Source organism: Eucyclogobius newberryi, unplaced genomic scaffold, assembly GCF_026437365.1.
Source record: "Eucyclogobius newberryi isolate DKJ021-1_F unplaced genomic scaffold, fEucNew1.0.hap1 SCAF_271, whole genome shotgun sequence".
In the NCBI taxonomy this organism is placed as follows: Eukaryota; Metazoa; Chordata; class Actinopteri; order Gobiiformes; family Gobiidae; genus Eucyclogobius; species Eucyclogobius newberryi.
This window is the reverse complement of record NW_027315914.1, coordinates 57,501-75,239: the sequence shown is the minus strand read 5'-3', so window position 1 is coordinate 75,239 and position 17,739 is coordinate 57,501. Positions and strand designations below refer to the sequence as shown.

Genomic DNA, 17,739 nt, shown 5'->3' with positions numbered 1-17,739 from the left:
GTGGCATGTTCTCTGCAGGGGTCGTGGCATGTTCTCTGCAGGGGTCGTGGCATGTTCTCTGCAGGGGTCGTGGCATGTTCTCTGCAGGGGTCCTGGCATGTTCTCTGCAGGGGTCCTGGCATGTTCTCTGCAGGGGTCCTGGCATGTTCTCTGCAGGGGTCGTGGCATGTTCTCTGCAGGGGTCGTGGCATGTTCTCTGCAGGGGTCGTGGCATGTTCTCTGCAGGGGTCGTGGCATGTTCTCTGCAGGGGTCGTGGCATGTTCTCTGCAGGGGTCCTGGCATGTTCTCTGCAGGGGTCGTGGCATGTTCTCTGCAGGGGTCGTGGCATGTTCTCTGCAGGGGTCGTGGCATGTTCTCTGCAGGGGTCGTGGCATGTTCTCTGCAGGGGTCGTGGCATGTTCTCTGCAGGGGTCGTGGCATGTTCTCTGCAGGGGTCGTGGCATGTTCTCAGCTCTGCAGGGGTCGTGGCATGTTCTCTGCTCTGCAGGGGTCGTGGCATGTTCTCTGCTCTGCAGGGGTCGTGGCATGTTCTCTGCAGGGGTCGTGACATGTTCTCTGCAGGGGTCGTGACATGTTCTCTGCAGGGGTCGTGACATGTTCTCTGCAGGGGTCGTGACATGTTCTCTGCAGGGGTCGTGACATGTTCTCTGCTCTGCAGGGGTCGTGACATGTTCTCTGCAGGGGTCGTGACATGTTCTCTGCAGGGGTCGTGACATGTTCTCTGCAGGGGTCGTGGCATGTTCTCTGCAGGGGTCGTGGCATGTTCTCTGCAGGGGTCGTGGCATGTTCTCTGCAGGGGTCGTGGCATGTTCTCTGCAGGGGTCGTGGCATGTTCTCTGCAGGGGTCGTGGCATGTTCTCTGCAGGGGTCGTGGCATGTTCTCTGCAGGGGTCGTGGCATGTTCTCTGCAGGGGTCGTGGCATGTTCTCTGCAGGGGTCGTGGCATGTTCTCTGCAGGGGTCGTGGCATGTTCTCTGCAGGGGTCGTGGCATGTTCTCTGCAGGGGTCGTGGCATGTTCTCTGCAGGGGTCGTGGCATGTTCTCTGCTCTGCAGGGGTCGTGACATGTTCTCTGCTCTGCAGGGGTCGTGACATGTTCTCTGCAGGGGTCGTGACATGTTCTCTGCAGGGGTCGTGACATGTTCTCTGCAGGGGTCGTGACATGTTCTCTGCAGGGGTCGTGACATGTTCTCTGCAGGGGTCGTGACATGTTCTCTGCAGGGGTCGTGACATGTTCTCTTCAGGGGTCGTGACATGTTCTCTGCAGGGGTCGTGGCATGTTCTCTGCAGGGGTCGTGGCATGTTCTCTGCAGGGGTCGTGGCATGTTCTCTGCAGGGGTCGTGGCATGTTCTCTGCAGGGGTCGTGGCATGTTCTCTGCAGGGGTCGTGGCATGTTCTCTGCAGGGGTCGTGGCATGTTCTCTGCAGGGGTCGTGGCATGTTCTCTGCAGGGGTCGTGGCATGTTCTCTGCAGGGGTCGTGGCATGTTCTCTGCAGGGGTCGTGGCATGTTCTCTGCAGGGGTCGTGGCATGTTCTCTGCAGGGGTCGTGGCATGTTCTCTGCAGGGGTCGTGGCATGTTCTCTGCAGGGGTCGTGGCATGTTCTCAGCTCTGCAGGGGTCGTGGCATGTTCTCAGCTCTGCAGGGGTCGTGGCATGTTCTCAGCTCTGCAGGGGTCGTGGCATGTTCTCAGCTCTGCAGGGGTCGTGGCATGTTCTCTGCTCTGCAGGGGTCGTGGCATGTTCTCTGCTCTGCAGGGGTCGTGACATGTTCTCTGCAGGGGTCGTGACATGTTCTCTGCAGGGGTCGTGACATGTTCTCTGCAGGGGTCGTGACATGTTCTCTGCAGGGGTCGTGACATGTTCTCTGCAGGGGTCGTGACATGTTCTCTGCTCTGCAGGGGTCGTGGCATGTTCTCTGCAGGGGTCGTGGCATGTTCTCTGCAGGGGTCGTGGCATGTTCTCTGCAGGGGTCGTGGCATGTTCTCTGCAGGGGTCGTGGCATGTTCTCTGCAGGGGTCGTGGCATGTTCTCTGCAGGGGTCGTGGCATGTTCTCTGCAGGGGTCGTGGCATGTTCTCTGCAGGGGTCGTGGCATGTTCTCTGCAGGGGTCGTGGCATGTTCTCTGCAGGGGTCGTGGCATGTTCTCTGCAGGGGTCGTGGCATGTTCTCTGCAGGGGTCGTGGCATGTTCTCTGCAGGGGTCGTGGCATGTTCTCTGCAGGGGTCGTGGCATGTTCTCTGCAGGGGTCGTGGCATGTTCTCTGCTCTGCAGGGGTCGTGGCATGTTCTCTGCTCTGCAGGGGTCGTGACATGTTCTCTGCAGGGGTCGTGACATGTTCTCTGCAGGGGTCGTGACATGTTCTCTGCAGGGGTCGTGACATGTTCTCTGCTCTGCAGGGGTCGTGACATGTTCTCTGCTCTGCAGGGGTCGTGGCATGTTCTCTGCAGGGGTCGTGGCATGTTCTCTGCAGGGGTCGTGGCATGTTCTCTGCAGGGGTCGTGGCATGTTCTCTGCAGGGGTCGTGGCATGTTCTCTGCAGGGGTCGTGGCATGTTCTCTGCAGGGGTCGTGGCATGTTCTCTGCAGGGGTCGTGGCATGTTCTCTGCAGGGGTCGTGGCATGTTCTCTGCAGGGGTCGTGGCATGTTCTCTGCAGGGGTCGTGGCATGTTCTCTGCAGGGGTCGTGGCATGTTCTCTGCAGGGGTCGTGGCATGTTCTCTGCAGGGGTCGTGGCATGTTCTCTGCAGGGGTCGTGGCATGTTCTCTGCTCTGCAGGGGTCGTGGCATGTTCTCTGCTCTGCAGGGGTCGTGACATGTTCTCTGCTCTGCAGGGGTCGTGACATGTTCTCTGCAGGGGTCGTGACATGTTCTCTGCAGGGGTCGTGACATGTTCTCTGCAGGGGTCGTGACATGTTCTCTGCAGGGGTCGTGACATGTTCTCTGCAGGGGTCGTGACATGTTCTCTGCTCTGCAGGGGTCGTGACATGTTCTCTGCAGGGGTCGTGGCATGTTCTCTGCAGGGGTCGTGGCATGTTTTCTGCAGGGGTCGTGGCATGTTCTCTGCAGGGGTCGTGGCATGTTCTCTGCAGGGGTCGTGGCATGTTCTCTGCAGGGGTCGTGGCATGTTCTCTGCAGGGGTCGTGGCATGTTCTCTGCAGGGGTCGTGGCATGTTCTCTGCAGGGGTCGTGGCATGTTCTCTGCAGGGGTCGTGACATGTTCTCTGCTCTGCAGGGGTCGTGACATGTTCTCTGCTCTGCAGGGGTCGTGACATGTTCTCTGCAGGGGTCGTGACATGTTCTCTGCAGGGGTCGTGACATGTTCTCTGCAGGGGTCGTGACATGTTCTCTGCAGGGGTCGTGACATGTTCTCTGCATGGGTCGTGACATGTTCTCTGCATGGGTCGTGACATGTTCTCTGCAGGGGTCGTGACATGTTCTCTGCTCTGCAGGGGTCGTGACATGTTCTCTGCTCTGCAGGGGTCGTGACATGTTCTCTGCTCTGCAGGGGTCGTGACATGTTCTCTGCAGGGGTCGTGGCATGTTCTCTGCAGGGGTCGTGGCATGTTCTCTGCAGGGGTCGTGGCATGTTCTCTGCAGGGGTCGTGGCATGTTCTCTGCAGGGGTCGTGGCATGTTCTCTGCAGGGGTCGTGGCATGTTCTCTGCAGGGGTCGTGGCATGTTCTCTGCAGGGGTCGTGGCATGTTCTCTGCAGGGGTCGTGGCATGTTCTCTGCAGACCACATTGTTAAAAGTGTCCAGTACATTATTGTCTCACGCTCTGATGCCGTTTGTCTCAGTTTGAGCAGGAAAACCAGAAGCTCGTGAGTGAAATGAACAGCTTAGTGGACGAGGTCAAGTGAGTCTCTCCTCGCTCTCATTTATAATACATTTTCTTCACTTTTCTGATCGTGTTTTCTGACCTTTAGAAAAATCGAAGGGAAAGTGGTGGAGATCTCACGACTGCAGGAGATCTTTGCAGAGAAAGTGCTTCAGCAGGTTTGTGATGCTCTAGCTTCTTTCTGCACTTGCTTCTTCTCATGTTTGTGATGCTCTAGCTTCTTTCTCCACTTGCTTCTTCTCATGTTTGTGATGCTCTAGCTTCTTTCTGCACTTGCTTCCTCTCACGTTTGTGATGCTCTAGCTTCTTTCTGCACTTGCTTCTTCTCACGTTTGTGATGCTCTAGCTTCTTTCTCCACTTGCTTCCTCTCACGTTTGTGATGCTCTAGCTTCTTTCTGCACTTGCTTCTTCTCACGTTTGTGATGCTCTAGCTTCTTTCTGCACTTGCTTCTCCTCATGTTTGTGATGCTCTAGCTTCTTTCTGCACTTGCTTCTCCTCATGTTTGTGATGCTCTAGCTTCTTTCTGCACTTGCTTCTTCTCATGTTTGTGATGCTCTAGCTTCTTTCTGCACTTGCTTCTCCTCATGTTTGTGATGCTCTAGCTTCTTTCTGCACTTGCTTCTTCTCATGTTTGTGATGCTCTAGCTTCTTCCTGCACTTGCTTCTTCTCATGTTTGTGATGCTCTAGCTTCTTTCTCCACTTGCTTCTTCTCATGTTTGTGATGCTCTAGCTTCTTTCTGCACTTGCTTCCTCTCACGTTTGTGATGCTCTAGCTTCTTTCTGCACTTGCTTCTTCTCACGTTTGTGATGCTCTAGCTTCTTTCTGCACTTGCTTCTCCTCATGTTTGTGATGCTCTAGCTTCTTTCTGCACTTGCTTCTTCTCACGTTTGTGATGCTCTAGCTTCTTTCTGCACTTGCTTCTCCTCATGTTTGTGATGCTCTAGCTTCTTTCTGCACTTGCTTCTCCTCATGTTTGTGATGCTCTAGCTTCTTTCTGCACTTGCTTCTCCTCATGTTTGTGATGCTCTAGCTTCTTTCTGCACTTGCTTCTTCTCATGTTTGTGATGCTCTAGCTTCTTTCTGCACTTGCTTCTCCTCATGTTTGTGATGCTCTAGCTTCTTTCTGCACTTGCTTCTTCTCATGTTTGTGATGCTCTAGCTTCTTCCTGCACTTGCTTCTTCTCATGTTTGTGATGCTCTAGCTTCTTTCTCCACTTGCTTCTTCTCATGTTTGTGATGCTCTAGCTTCTTTCTGCACTTGCTTCCTCTCACGTTTGTGATGCTCTAGCTTCTTTCTGCACTTGCTTCTTCTCACGTTTGTGATGCTCTAGCTTCTTTCTCCACTTGCTTCCTCTCACGTTTGTGATGCTCTAGCTTCTTTCTGCACTTGCTTCTTCTCACGTTTGTGATGCTCTAGCTTCTTTCTGCACTTGCTTCTTCTCACGTTTGTGATGCTCTAGCTTCTTTCTCCACTTGCTTCTCCTCATGTTTGTGATGCTCTAGCTTCTTTCTGCACTTGCTTCTCCTCATGTTTGTGATGCTCTAGCTTCTTTCTGCACTTGCTTCTCCTCATGTTTGTGATGCTCTAGCTTCTTTCTGCACTTGCTTCTCCTCATGTTTGTGATGCTCTAGCTTCTTTCTGCACTTGCTTCTCCTCATGTTTGTGATGCTCTAGCTTCTTCCTGCACTTGCTTCTCCTCATGTTTGTGATGCTCTAGCTTCTTTCTGCACTTGCTTCTTCTCATGTTTGTGATGCTCTAGCTTCTTTCTCCACTTGCTTCCTCTCACGTTTGTGATGCTCTAGCTTCTTTCTGCACTTGCTTCTTCTCACGTTTTTGATGCTCTAGCTTCTTTCTCCACTTGCTTCCTCTCACGTTTGTGATGCTCTAGCTTCTTTCTGCACTTGCTTCTTCTCACGTTTGTGATGCTCTAGCTTCTTTCTGCACTTGCTTCTTCTCACGTTTGTGATGCTCTAGCTTCTTTCTCCACTTGCTTCTCCTCATGTTTGTGATGCTCTAGCTTCTTTCTCCACTTGCTTCCTCTCACGTTTGTGATGCTCTAGCTTCTTTCTGCACTTGCTTCTTCTCACGTTTGTGATGCTCTAGCTTCTTTCTCCACTTGCTTCCTCTCACGTTTGTGATGCTCTAGCTTCTTTCTGCACTTGCTTCTTCTCACGTTTGTGATGCTCTAGCTTCTTTCTGCACTTGCTTCTTCTCACGTTTGTGATGCTCTAGCTTCTTTCTCCACTTGCTTCTCCTCATGTTTGTGATGCTCTAGCTTCTTTCTGCACTTGCTTCTCCTCATGTTTGTGATGCTCTAGCTTCTTTCTGCACTTGCTTCTCCTCATGTTTGTGATGCTCTAGCTTCTTTCTGCACTTGCTTCTCCTCATGTTTGTGATGCTCTAGCTTCTTTCTGCACTTGCTTCTTCTCATGTTTGTGATGCTCTAGCTTCTTTCTGCATTTGCTTCTCCTCATGTTTGTGATGCTCTAGCTTCTTTCTGCACTTGCTTCTTCTCATGTTTGTGATGCTCTAGCTTCTTTCTCCACTTGCTTCTCCTCATGTTTGTGATGCTCTAGCTTCTTCCTGCACTTGCTTCTCCTCACGTTTGTGATGCTCTAGCTTCTTTCTCCACTTGCTTCTTCTCATGTTTGTGATGCTCTAGCTTCTTTCTGCACTTGCTTCCTCTCACGTTTGTGATGCTCTAGCTTCTTTCTGCACTTGCTTCTTCTCACGTTTGTGATGCTCTAGCTTCTTTCTCCACTTGCTTCCTCTCACGTTTGTGATGCTCTAGCTTCTTTCTGCACTTGCTTCTTCTCACGTTTGTGATGCTCTAGCTTCTTTCTGCACTTGCTTCTTCTCACGTTTGTGATGCTCTAGCTTCTTTCTCCACTTGCTTCTTCTCATGTTTGTGATGCTCTAGCTTCTTTCTGCACTTGCTTCTCCTCACGTTTGTGATGCTCTAGCTTCTTTCTGCACTTGCTTCTTCTCACGTTTGTGATGCTCTAGCTTCTTTCTCCACTTGCTTTCTCTCATGTTTGTGATGCTCTAGCTTCTTTCTGCACTTGCTTCTCCTCACGTTTGTGATGCTCTAGCTTCTTTCTCCACTTGCTTCTTCTCACGTTTTTGATGCTCTAGCTTCTTTCTCCACTTGCTTCCTCTCACGTTTGTGATGCTCTAGCTTCTTTCTCCACTTGCTTCCTCTCACGTTTGTGATGCTCTAGCTTCTTTCTCCACTTGCTTCTCCTCATGTTTGTGATGCTCTAGCTTCTTTCTCCACTTGCTTCTTCTCATGTTTGTGATGCTCTAGCTTCTTTCTCCACTTGCTTCTTCTCATGTTTGTGATGCTCTAGCTTCTTTCTGCACTTGCTTCTCCTCATGTTTGTGATGCTCTAGCTTCTTTCTGCACTTGCTTCTCCTCACGTTTGTGATGCTCTAGCTTCTTTCTGCACTTGCTTCTCCTCACGTTTGTGATGCTCTAGCTTCTTTCTCCACTTGCTTTCTCTCATGTTTGTGATGCTCTAGCTTCTTTCTGCACTTGCTTCTCCTCATGTTTGTGATGCTCTAGCTTCTTTCTGCACTTGCTTCTTCTCACGTTTGTGATGCTCTAGCTTCTTTCTCCACTTGCTTCCTCTCACGTTTGTGATGCTCTAGCTTCTTTCTGCACTTGCTTCTTCTCACGTTTGTGATGCTCTAGCTTCTTTCTGCACTTGCTTCTCCTCATGTTTGTGATGCTCTAGCTTCTTTCTGCACTTGCTTCTCCTCATGTTTGTGATGCTCTAGCTTCTTTCTGCACTTGCTTCTCCTCACGTTTGTGATGCTCTAGCTTCTTTCTGCATTTGCTTCTCCTCACGTTTGTGATGCTCTAGCTTCTTTCTGCACTTGCTTCTTCTCACGTTTGTGATGCTCTAGCTTCTTTCTGCACTTGCTTCTCCTCATGTTTTTGATGCTCTAGCTTCTTTCTGCACTTGCTTCTCCTCATGTTTGTGATGCTCTAGCTTCTTTCTGCACTTGCTTCTTCTCACGTTTGTGATGCTCTAGCTTCTTTCTCCACTTGCTTCCTCTCACGTTTGTGATGCTCTAGCTTCTTTCTCCACTTGCTTCTCCTCACGTTTGTGATGCTCTAGCTTCTTCCTGCACTTGCTTCTCCTCATGTTTGTGATGCTCTAGCTTCTTTCTCCACTTGCTTCTTCTCATGTTTGTGATGCTCTAGCTTCTTTCTCCACTTGCTTCTTCTCATGTTTGTGATGCTCTAGCTTCTTTCAGCACTTGCTTCTTCTCATGTTTGTGATGCTCTAGCTTCTTTCTGCACTTGCTTCTTCTCATGTTTGTGATGCTCTAGCTTCTTTCTCCACTTGCTTCTCCTCACGTTTGTGATGCTCTAGCTTCTTTCTGCACTTGCTTTTCCTCACGTTTGTGATGCTCTAGCTTCTTTCTCCACTTGCTTCTCCTCACGTTTGTGATGCTCTAGCTTCTTTCTGCACTTGCTTCTCCTCACGTTTGTGATGCTCTAGCTTCTTTCTGCACTTGCTTCTTCTCACGTTTGTGATGCTCTAGCTTCTTTCTCCACTTGCTTTCTCTCATGTTTGTGATGCTCTAGCTTCTTTCTGCACTTGCTTCTCCTCACGTTTGTGATGCTCTAGCTTCTTTCTGCATTTGCTTCTCCTCACGTTTGTGATGCTCTAGCTTCTTTCTGCACTTGCTTCCTCTCACGTTTGTGATGCTCTAGCTTCTTTCTGCACTTGCTTCTTCTCATGTTTGTGATGCTCTAGCTTCTTTCTGCACTTGCTTCTCCTCATGTTTGTGATGCTCTAGCTTCTTTCTGCACTTGCTTCTCCTCATGTTTGTGATGCTCTAGCTTCTTTCTGCATTTTCTTCTCCTCACGTTTGTGATGCTCTAGCTTCTTTCTGCACTTGCTTCTTCTCACGTTTGTGATGCTCTAGCTTCTTTCTGCACTTGCTTCTTCTCACGTTTGTGATGCTCTAGCTTCTTTCTCCACTTGCTTCCTCTCACGTTTGTGATGCTCTAGCTTCTTTCTGCACTTGCTTCCTCTCACGTTTGTGATGCTCTAGCTTCTTTCTGCACTTGCTTCTTCTCACGTTTGTGATGCTCTAGCTTCTTTCTGCACTTGCTTCCTCTCACGTTTGTGATGCTCTAGCTTCTTTCTGCACTTGCTTCTCCTCATGTTTGTGATGCTCTAGCTTCTTTCTGCACTTGCTTCTCCTCACGTTTGTGATGCTCTAGCTTCTTTCTGCACTTGCTTCTCCTCATGTTTGTGATGCTCTAGCTTCTTTCTCCACTTGCTTCTTCTCACGTTTGTGATGCTCTAGCTTCTTTCTGCACTTGCTTCTCCTCATGTTTGTGATGCTCTAGCTTCTTTCTGCACTTGCTTCTCCTCATGTTTGTGATGCTCTAGCTTCTTTCTCCACTTGCTTCTTCTCACGTTTGTGATGCTCTAGCTTCTTTCTGCACTTGCTTCTCCTCATGTTTGTGATGCTCTAGCTTCTTTCTCCACTTGCTTCTTCTCACGTTTGTGATGCTCTAGCTTCTTTCTGCACTTGCTTCTCTGAATTCAGTTAAGCTCTTGTTATTTTTCAGGAAACAGAGATCGATAACATTCACCATCTCGTTGTTGGAGCCACAGAAAACGTGAAAGAAGGAAACGAGGACATTCGAGAGGTGAGTCTGAACTCAAACCCTTTGTTATGTTATTCTGGGTGAAATCCCTCGTTTGTCCAGCAGCTTCAGATGTATCATCTGGACACAACACGTTTGGACTCATCCAAGTGTCATTTTCAATCTACGGATTGATTCTACACTGAGTAATCCCGCCTACTTGGTGTAACCTTCTGATAATAGCCTATCCTGTTTACAGTTTCACCTGAAACTAATCCTCTTTGTTCACCCTCACAGCCCTGTAATGGCCATAGTGCCATGTGCACGCTCAAGCTTTCATTTCACAGCTTTTGTTGGAAGTTCTAGATATTCAGGGACCCAGGTCTTCATATACTTGATAGGAGGCGGGGGTCGCTGGCACCTGTCCCAGAGCAGGAGGCGGGGGTCGCTGGCACCTGTCCCAGAGCAGGAGGCGGGGGTCGCTGGCACCTGTCCCAGAGCAGGAGGCGGGGTCGCTGGCACCTGTCCCAGAGCAGGAGGCGGGGTCGCTGGCACCTGTCCTAGAGCAGGAAGCGGGGTCGCTGGCACCTGTCCCAGAGCAGGAGGCGGGGTCGCTGGCACCTGTCCTAGAGCAGGAGGCGGGGTCGCTGGCACCTGTCCCAGAGCCAGAGCAGGAGGCGGGGTCGCTGCGGCGGAGCTAGCTAGCTTAGGTTGTAGCGTGGATAGTCGGGTTCTCTGTGCCGTTTTTCTTCTTTGGTTTCTTTAAACATGTTCCTGAAATAAGTGTCCAAGCACATCACATTGTATGATTTTAAAATCATTTATTTGTTTTTGCTGCAATAAGTATTTGAGAGCCAGAATTCTTGCTGATTAGAAGGTCTTCAAAGACCTGTAAAAATCCACCTCTGCTCCACTTATTAAAGGTCCCATATCATGCTAAATCCACTTTTCAGACCTTCTAACCTTCTTACAGCTGTTTTTTTGATTGATTCCTGCCGTCTTTAGCGAGAGAACAGTCTCTCTCCTTTTCCCTGTGCAGCATAAACGCCGTTTCAGCCCCTCCTCCAGGAAGCACTCTGTACCTGTAACACGCCCTCCACCTGTAACACGCCCCTACCACCCCTCATGCTGAGACTACGTCACGGGGTGGGCGGGGGCACAACAACCTCACAACAAAATGGACAACAACCACTTTCCCTCAGTCAGAGCAGTGAAGATGGAGCGTGGCTGAAGATGGAGCGTGGCTGAAGATGGAGCGTGGCTGAAGATGGGGCGTGGCTGAAGATGGGGCGTGGCTGAAGATGGGGCGTGGCTGAAGATGGGGCGTGGCTGAAGATGGGGCGTGGCTGAAGATGGAGCGTGGCTGAAGATGGAGCGTGGCTGAAGATGGGGCGTGGCTGAAGATGGGGCGTGGCTGAAGATGGGGCGTGGCTGAAGATGGAGCGTGGCTGAAGATGGGGCGTGGCTGAAGATGGGGCGTGGCTGAAGATGGGGCGTGGCTGAAGATGGGGCGTGGCTGGGTCTTCTGACATGACCTGAAGCACACAAGGAGAACCAAGAAGTGGCTCCTGAGAAGCATCTCCAGCTTCTGGAGTGGCAACAGTCCTGAAACCTGACAGATCTGTGTGGAGGCGTGGCCAGGATCCTGCAGCGTGTTAAACCTGCTCCAGAACTACAGGAGACCTTTGACCTCTGTAACTGTAAACAAAGGCTTCTGGACCAAATATTCAAATTGATTTTCTCAGGTGTTCAAACACTTGCAGCAATAAGAAATACATTATTTAAAAATGATTTCCGTATTTGTTTTTAGATTATGTCTCTCACAGTGGAAATGCTCCATGAACACAATCACAGGCCGTTTCCATACTTCATGTGTGTCAACCCTAACCCTAACTTCATGTGTGTCAACCCTAACCCTAACTTCATGTGTGTCAACCCTAACCCTAACTTCATGTGTGTCAACCCTAACTTCATGTGTGTCAACCCTAACCCTAACTTCATGTGTGTCAACCCTAACTTCATGTGTGTCAACCCTAACTTCATGTGTGTCAACCCTAATTTCATGTGTGTCAACCCTAACTTCATGTGTGTCAACCCTAACCCTAACTTCATGTGTGTCAACCCTAACTTCATGTGTGTCAACCCTAACTTCATGTGTGTCAACCCTAACTTCATGTGTGTCAACCCTAACTTCATGTGTGTCAACCCTAACTTCATGTGTGTCAACCCTAACTTCATGTGTGTCAACCCTAACTTCATGTGTGTCAACCCTAACTTCATGTGTGTCAACCCTAACCCTAACTTCATGTGTGTCAACCCTAACTTCATGTGTGTCAACCCTAACCCTAACTTCATGTGTGTCAACTCTAACTCTAACTCTAACTCTAACTCTAACTCTAACTCTAACTCTAACTCTAACCCTAACCCTAACCCTAACCCTAACCCTAACCCTAACCCTAACCCTAACCCTAACCCTAACCCTAACCCTAACCCTAACCCTAACTCTAACTCTAACTCTAACTCTAACTCTAACTCTAACTCTAACTCTCCTATGACTGGATGAACTCTCCTATGACTGGATGAACTCTCCTATGACTGGATGAACTCTCCTATGACTGGATGAACTCTCCTATGACGGGATGAACTCTCCTATGACGGGATGAACTCTCCTATGACGGGATGAACTGTCCTATGACTGGATGAACTCTCCTATGACTGGATGAACTCTCCTATGACGGGATGAACTCTCCTATGACGGGATGAACTCTCCTATGACGGGATGAACTCTCCTATGACTGGACTAACTCTCCTTTGACTGGATGAACTCTCCTTTGACTGGATGAACTCTCCTATGACGGGATGAACTCTCCTATGACTGGACTAACTCTCCTTTGACTGGATGAACTCTCCTTTGACTGGACGAACTCTCCTTTGACTGGACGAACTCTCCTTTGACTGGATGAACTCTCCTATGACGGGATGAACTCTCCTATGACTGGACTAACTCTCCTTTGACTGGATGAACTCTCCTTTGACTGGACGAACTCTCCTTTGACTGGACGAACTCTCCTATGACTGGACGAACTCTCCTTTGACTGGACGAACTCTCCTATGACGGGACGAACTCTCCTATGACGGGACGAACTCTCCTATGACGGGACGAACTCTCCTATGACGGGACGAACTCTCCTATGACGGGATGAACTCTCCTATGACTGGATGAACTCTCCTATGACGGGACGAACTCTCCTATGACTGGACGAACTCTCCTATGACGGGACGAACTCTCCTATGACGGGACGAACTCTCCTATGACGGGACGAACTCTCCTATGACGGGACGAACTCTCCTATGACGGGACGAACTCTCCTATGACGGGATGAACTCTCCTATGACGGGATGAACTCTCCTATGACGGGATGAACTCTCCTATGACTGGACTAACTCTCCTTTGACTGGATGAACTCTCCTTTGACTGGATGAACTCTCCTATGACGGGATGAACTCTCCTTTGACTGGACGAACTCTCCTATGACGGGACGAACTCTCCTATGACGGGACGAACTCTCCTATGACGGGACTAACTCTCCTTTGACTGGATGAACTCTCCTATGACAGGATGAACTCTCCTTTGACTGGATGAACTCTCCTTTGACTGGACGAACTCTCCTATGACAGGACGAACTCTCCTTTGACTGGATGAACTCTCCTTTGACTGGATGAACTCTCCTTTGACTGGACGAACTCTCCTATGACGGGACGAACTCTCCTATGACGGGATGAACTCTCCTATGACTGGACGAACTCTCCTTTGACTGGACGAACTCTCCTATGACAGGACGAACTCTCCTTTGACTGGACTAACTCTCCTTTGACTGGATGAACTCTCCTTTGACTGGATGAACTCTCCTATGACAGGATGAACTCTCCTTTGACTGGATGAACTCTCCTTTGACTGGACGAACTCTCCTATGACAGGACGAACTCTCCTTTGACTGGATGAACTCTCCTTTGACTGGATGAACTCTCCTTTGACTGGACGAACTCTCCTATGACGGGACGAACTCTCCTATGACGGGATGAACTCTCCTATGACTGGACGAACTCTCCTTTGACTGGACGAACTCTCCTATGACAGGACGAACTCTCCTTTGACTGGACTAACTCTCCTTTGACTGGACGAACTCTCCTTTGACTGGATGAACTCTCCTTTGACTGGATGAACTCTCCTATGACGGGACGAACTCTCCTATGACGGGATGAACTCTCCTATGACTGGACGAACTCTCCTATGACGGGACGAACTCTCCTATGACGGGATGAACTCTCCTATGACTGGATGAACTCTCCTATGACGGGACGAACTCTCCTATGACTGGACGAACTCTCCTATGACGGGACGAACTCTCCTATGACGGGACGAACTCTCCTATGACGGGACGAACTCTCCTATGACGGGAGGAACTCTCCTATGACGGGATGAACTCTCCTATGACGGGATGAACTCTCCTATGACGGGATGAACTCTCCTATGACTGGACTAACTCTCCTTTGACTGGATGAACTCTCCTTTGACTGGATGAACTCTCCTATGACGGGATGAACTCTCCTATGACTGGACTAACTCTCCTTTGACTGGATGAACTCTCCTTTGACTGGATGAACTCTCCTTTGACTGGATGAACTCTCCTTTGACTGGACGAACTCTCCTATGACTGGATGAACTCTCCTATGACTGGACGAACTCTCCTTTGACTGGATGAACTCTCCTATGACAGGACGAACTCTCCTTTGACTGGATGAACTCTCCTTTGACTGGATGAACTCTCCTTTGACTGGACGAACTCTCCTATGACGGGACGAACTCTCCTATGACGGGATGAACTCTCCTATGACGGGACTAACTCTCCTTTGACTGGATGAACTCTCCTATGACAGGATGAACTCTCCTTTGACTGGATGAACTCTCCTTTGACTGGACGAACTCTCCTATGACAGGACGAACTCTCCTTTGACTGGATGAACTCTCCTTTGACTGGATGAACTCTCCTTTGACTGGACGAACTCTCCTATGACGGGACGAACTCTCCTATGACGGGATGAACTCTCCTATGACTGGACGAACTCTCCTTTGACTGGACGAACTCTCCTATGACAGGACGAACTCTCCTTTGACTGGACGAACTCTCCTTTGACTGGATGAACTCTCCTTTGACTGGACGAACTCTCCTATGACGGGATGAACTCTCCTATGACGGGATGAACTCTCCTATGACTGGACTAACTCTCCTTTGACTGGACGAACTCTCCTATGACAGGATGAACTCTCCTTTGACTGGATGAACTCTCCTTTGACTGGATGAACTCTCCTTTGACTGGACGAACTCTCCTATGACGGGATGAACTCTCCTATGACTGGATGAACTCTCCTTTACTGTCTGGTAGTTAAAATCCTCTTTGTGTTTTTCAGGCCATCAAAAACAACGCAGGATTCAGGGTCTGGATCCTCTTCTTCCTCGTCATGTGTTCGTTCTCCCTGCTCTTCCTTGACTGGTACGACAGCTGAAGGCTAACCACTCTGCCACCGCGGAGGCTAACCACTCTGCCACCGCGGAGGCTAACCACTCTGCCACCGCGGAGGCTAACCACTCTGCCACCGCGGAGGCTAACCACTCTGCCACCGCGGAGGCTAACCACTCTGCCACCGCTCCCTGGACTCGAGCTGAACGAGACAGAAGACGTTAACATTTGGACAAAAGGCTGAAGCGGTGCTACAACGACCGACAAATGACATGAAATAAAGCAAATGATGAAGTCAAATGTAAAATGTATCACAAGATTTGTTTATTATAATGATGTTAATGATCCCGTCTCCCCTGGATCTCGTTGTCTCGTGTCTGAACCCTGTTGATGCTTGAGCTGAACAACTGTCTTTTACTTTAATCTGTCCCAATTACACACTTTGTTTACAGTTACAGAATTCAAAGGTCACCTGTAGTTCTGGAGCAGGTTTATCACGCTGCGCCTCCACACAGATCTGTCAGGCCACGCCTCCACACAGATCTGTCAGAATAATAATAATAATAATAATAATAATAAATATAGCCGCAAGCGGCAATGATCGGCCCTCTCCACGCCGCCGCCACACCGCAAGAGGAGGGGGCGCTAACGCGCCCCAATTGTCCTTTTATTACGCCTACTGCTAAATCTGTGACGCTGTCACATCTTCTCCCCTTTGTTTTACAGACATTCTATTTTGAATTCTTGGCAAAATGTGCGACTCTTTGAATAAAAATGTGGATAACTTTTGATGGTCGACCCCTGAAGATGAGTCTCACCAAATTTCAGGTTAATAGGGCTAAAGCCCTGGGAGGAGTTTGTGAAAGTCTAGAGTGTAAACATGTTCTGGTGATTTCCCCATTGGAATAACATGGGAGGTTTTGGTCATCGCTACGGCAACGCCATAACAATTATGACATGGGTCTCATTGAGTTTTGTGTCAAATTTTATATAATTTCGCAAAACTAAACATTTAACCTCCATATAAAATCTGTAGGGGGCGCTGTGGCGCCAAATTAATTTATTTCACTTCAAGTAGGTTTAGGGCAAAGAGTTTAACAACTGATTCTAATTTGACGCAATTCGGACTTTATCTGCGCAAACGGCAGAAATGTTAAATTTGGGAGATTTCTGAAATTCTAGCTACAGTTTGTGGCTTCGCCGCTCAGAGACCGTGACAGGGTCAATGTCATTTGAATAACTTTTGATGTCCCACTCCTCAGGAGCATTTTCACCAAATTTCAGCTTTTTAGGGCCAACGCCCTGGGAGGAGTTCGTAAAAGTACGACGTTTGGAAAAACTCCCGAGTCATGCTTAGCCATTTTTGAAGCAATATGGCCGACATTTGGTTGGGTGGACGGCGTTGCCGTAATAATATTTTTTACTTCTCTTGTCGCCATCTACCTCTGCGCCAAATTTCATGATTCTACGATCAGATTTTTTTTGGGTCATTTCCCATCTCTCAATGCATTTTTGGTACATTTGGGGGCGCTGACGCGCACATTTTTTTTATTTTAGAAAAGGGAAATAGCCAGAATGTAGAGACACGATCTTTAGAGGTGTGAACATTTTTGTGACTTTTCGTCAATGTTCACTGGGTGAAAAATAGGGGGCGTGTCCCGAGAAGAAAGAAAGAAAGAATAATATTCCGATGCGAAAACAATGTTTCCCATTTTTCAAATATCATAAACTATACATTTTCGGAAAGCGCTCGCGCTTTCCTACCTCATGGTGTGGGTCCCTGGTCACTGACGGGTACTTTCGTTAATTTTGAGTGGGCTCCGCCCACTTTGTGTTTTTGGCCCTCTAAACAGTAATAATGTTACATTTTTGCATTACATGCTTATATGCACGGAACATGCAAGAGATGGAACGTGTTTGTGAGACACTTAGAGCAAATGAGTGCTTTATATGGGGATGACGACCGCGAAGCGCTCGTCATCTCAATGTAAAGTGCTCGTTTAGTGCGCACTTTTGTACGGGCTTCGCCCGTTTACAACGGTAATGTTCCATTTTTCTACTACTAATTAGTCTGCAGGGGGCGTGCGTGAGTCAAGGAGTGCGTTAGTGAGTGTTTGGAAGTGGGCGAGCGCTTCGCGCTCGATTTCGTGCGCACTACGTGCGCACTTTGGCAGCCGTGCTTCGCACGGCCTTACGGGACTAATAGGCCTCTCGCAGCTTGTGGCGCTCGGGCCTAATAATGAAACATGTACAAAAACAATAAAGCAAAAGTGTAACACATCTTGAGGCTGAAAAGGCTTTTGATTCTGTTGCTGGCCATATTTATTGAAATGAATGAGCAAATTTAATATGAATGATCTAATAATAATCAAAACTATTGGTCACTCGAGCGAGCCACTGCCACAGGGGTGAGGCAGGGCTGTGCTTGGTCCCCTCTGTTGTTCGCTTTGTACTTGGAACCATTGGCCAAATGATTAGAAACAAGTGACAGAACATAACGATGCAGACATGTCCAAACACCATGTGAGACATGTCCAAACACCATGTGAGACATGTCCTTCATCAGACATGTCCAAACACCATGTGACGCATGTCCTTTATCAGACATGTCCAAACACCATGTGAGACATGTCCTTCATCATACATGTCCAAACACCATGTGATGCATGTCCTTTATCAGACATGTCCAAACACCATGTGAGACATGTCCTTCATCAGACATGTCCAAACACCATGTGACGCATGTCCTTTATCAGACATG

General features: G+C 48.9%; 1 protein-coding gene across 2 annotated transcripts in view; it reads left to right on the top strand.

Moving 5' to 3' along the window:
* The window catches only part of LOC140372644 (syntaxin-18-like), a 37,899-nt gene extending 22,791 nt beyond the window's left edge, over positions 1–15,108 (top strand). Inside the window, exons 8-11 of one of the 2 annotated variants that reach the window (XM_072459762.1) lie at positions 3,798–3,856; positions 3,927–3,996; positions 9,441–9,521; positions 14,929–15,108. In XM_072459762.1, coding sequence (XP_072315863.1) covers positions 3,798–3,856; positions 3,927–3,996; positions 9,441–9,521; positions 14,929–15,024 — 306 coding nt within the window. In that variant the 3' untranslated portion in view covers positions 15,025–15,108. The remainder of the gene's footprint in view (positions 1–3,797; positions 3,857–3,926; positions 3,997–9,440; positions 9,522–14,928) is intronic. The other variant, XM_072459760.1, reaches the window with a different exon arrangement.
* Positions 15,109–17,739: the final 2,631 nt, after the last annotated feature.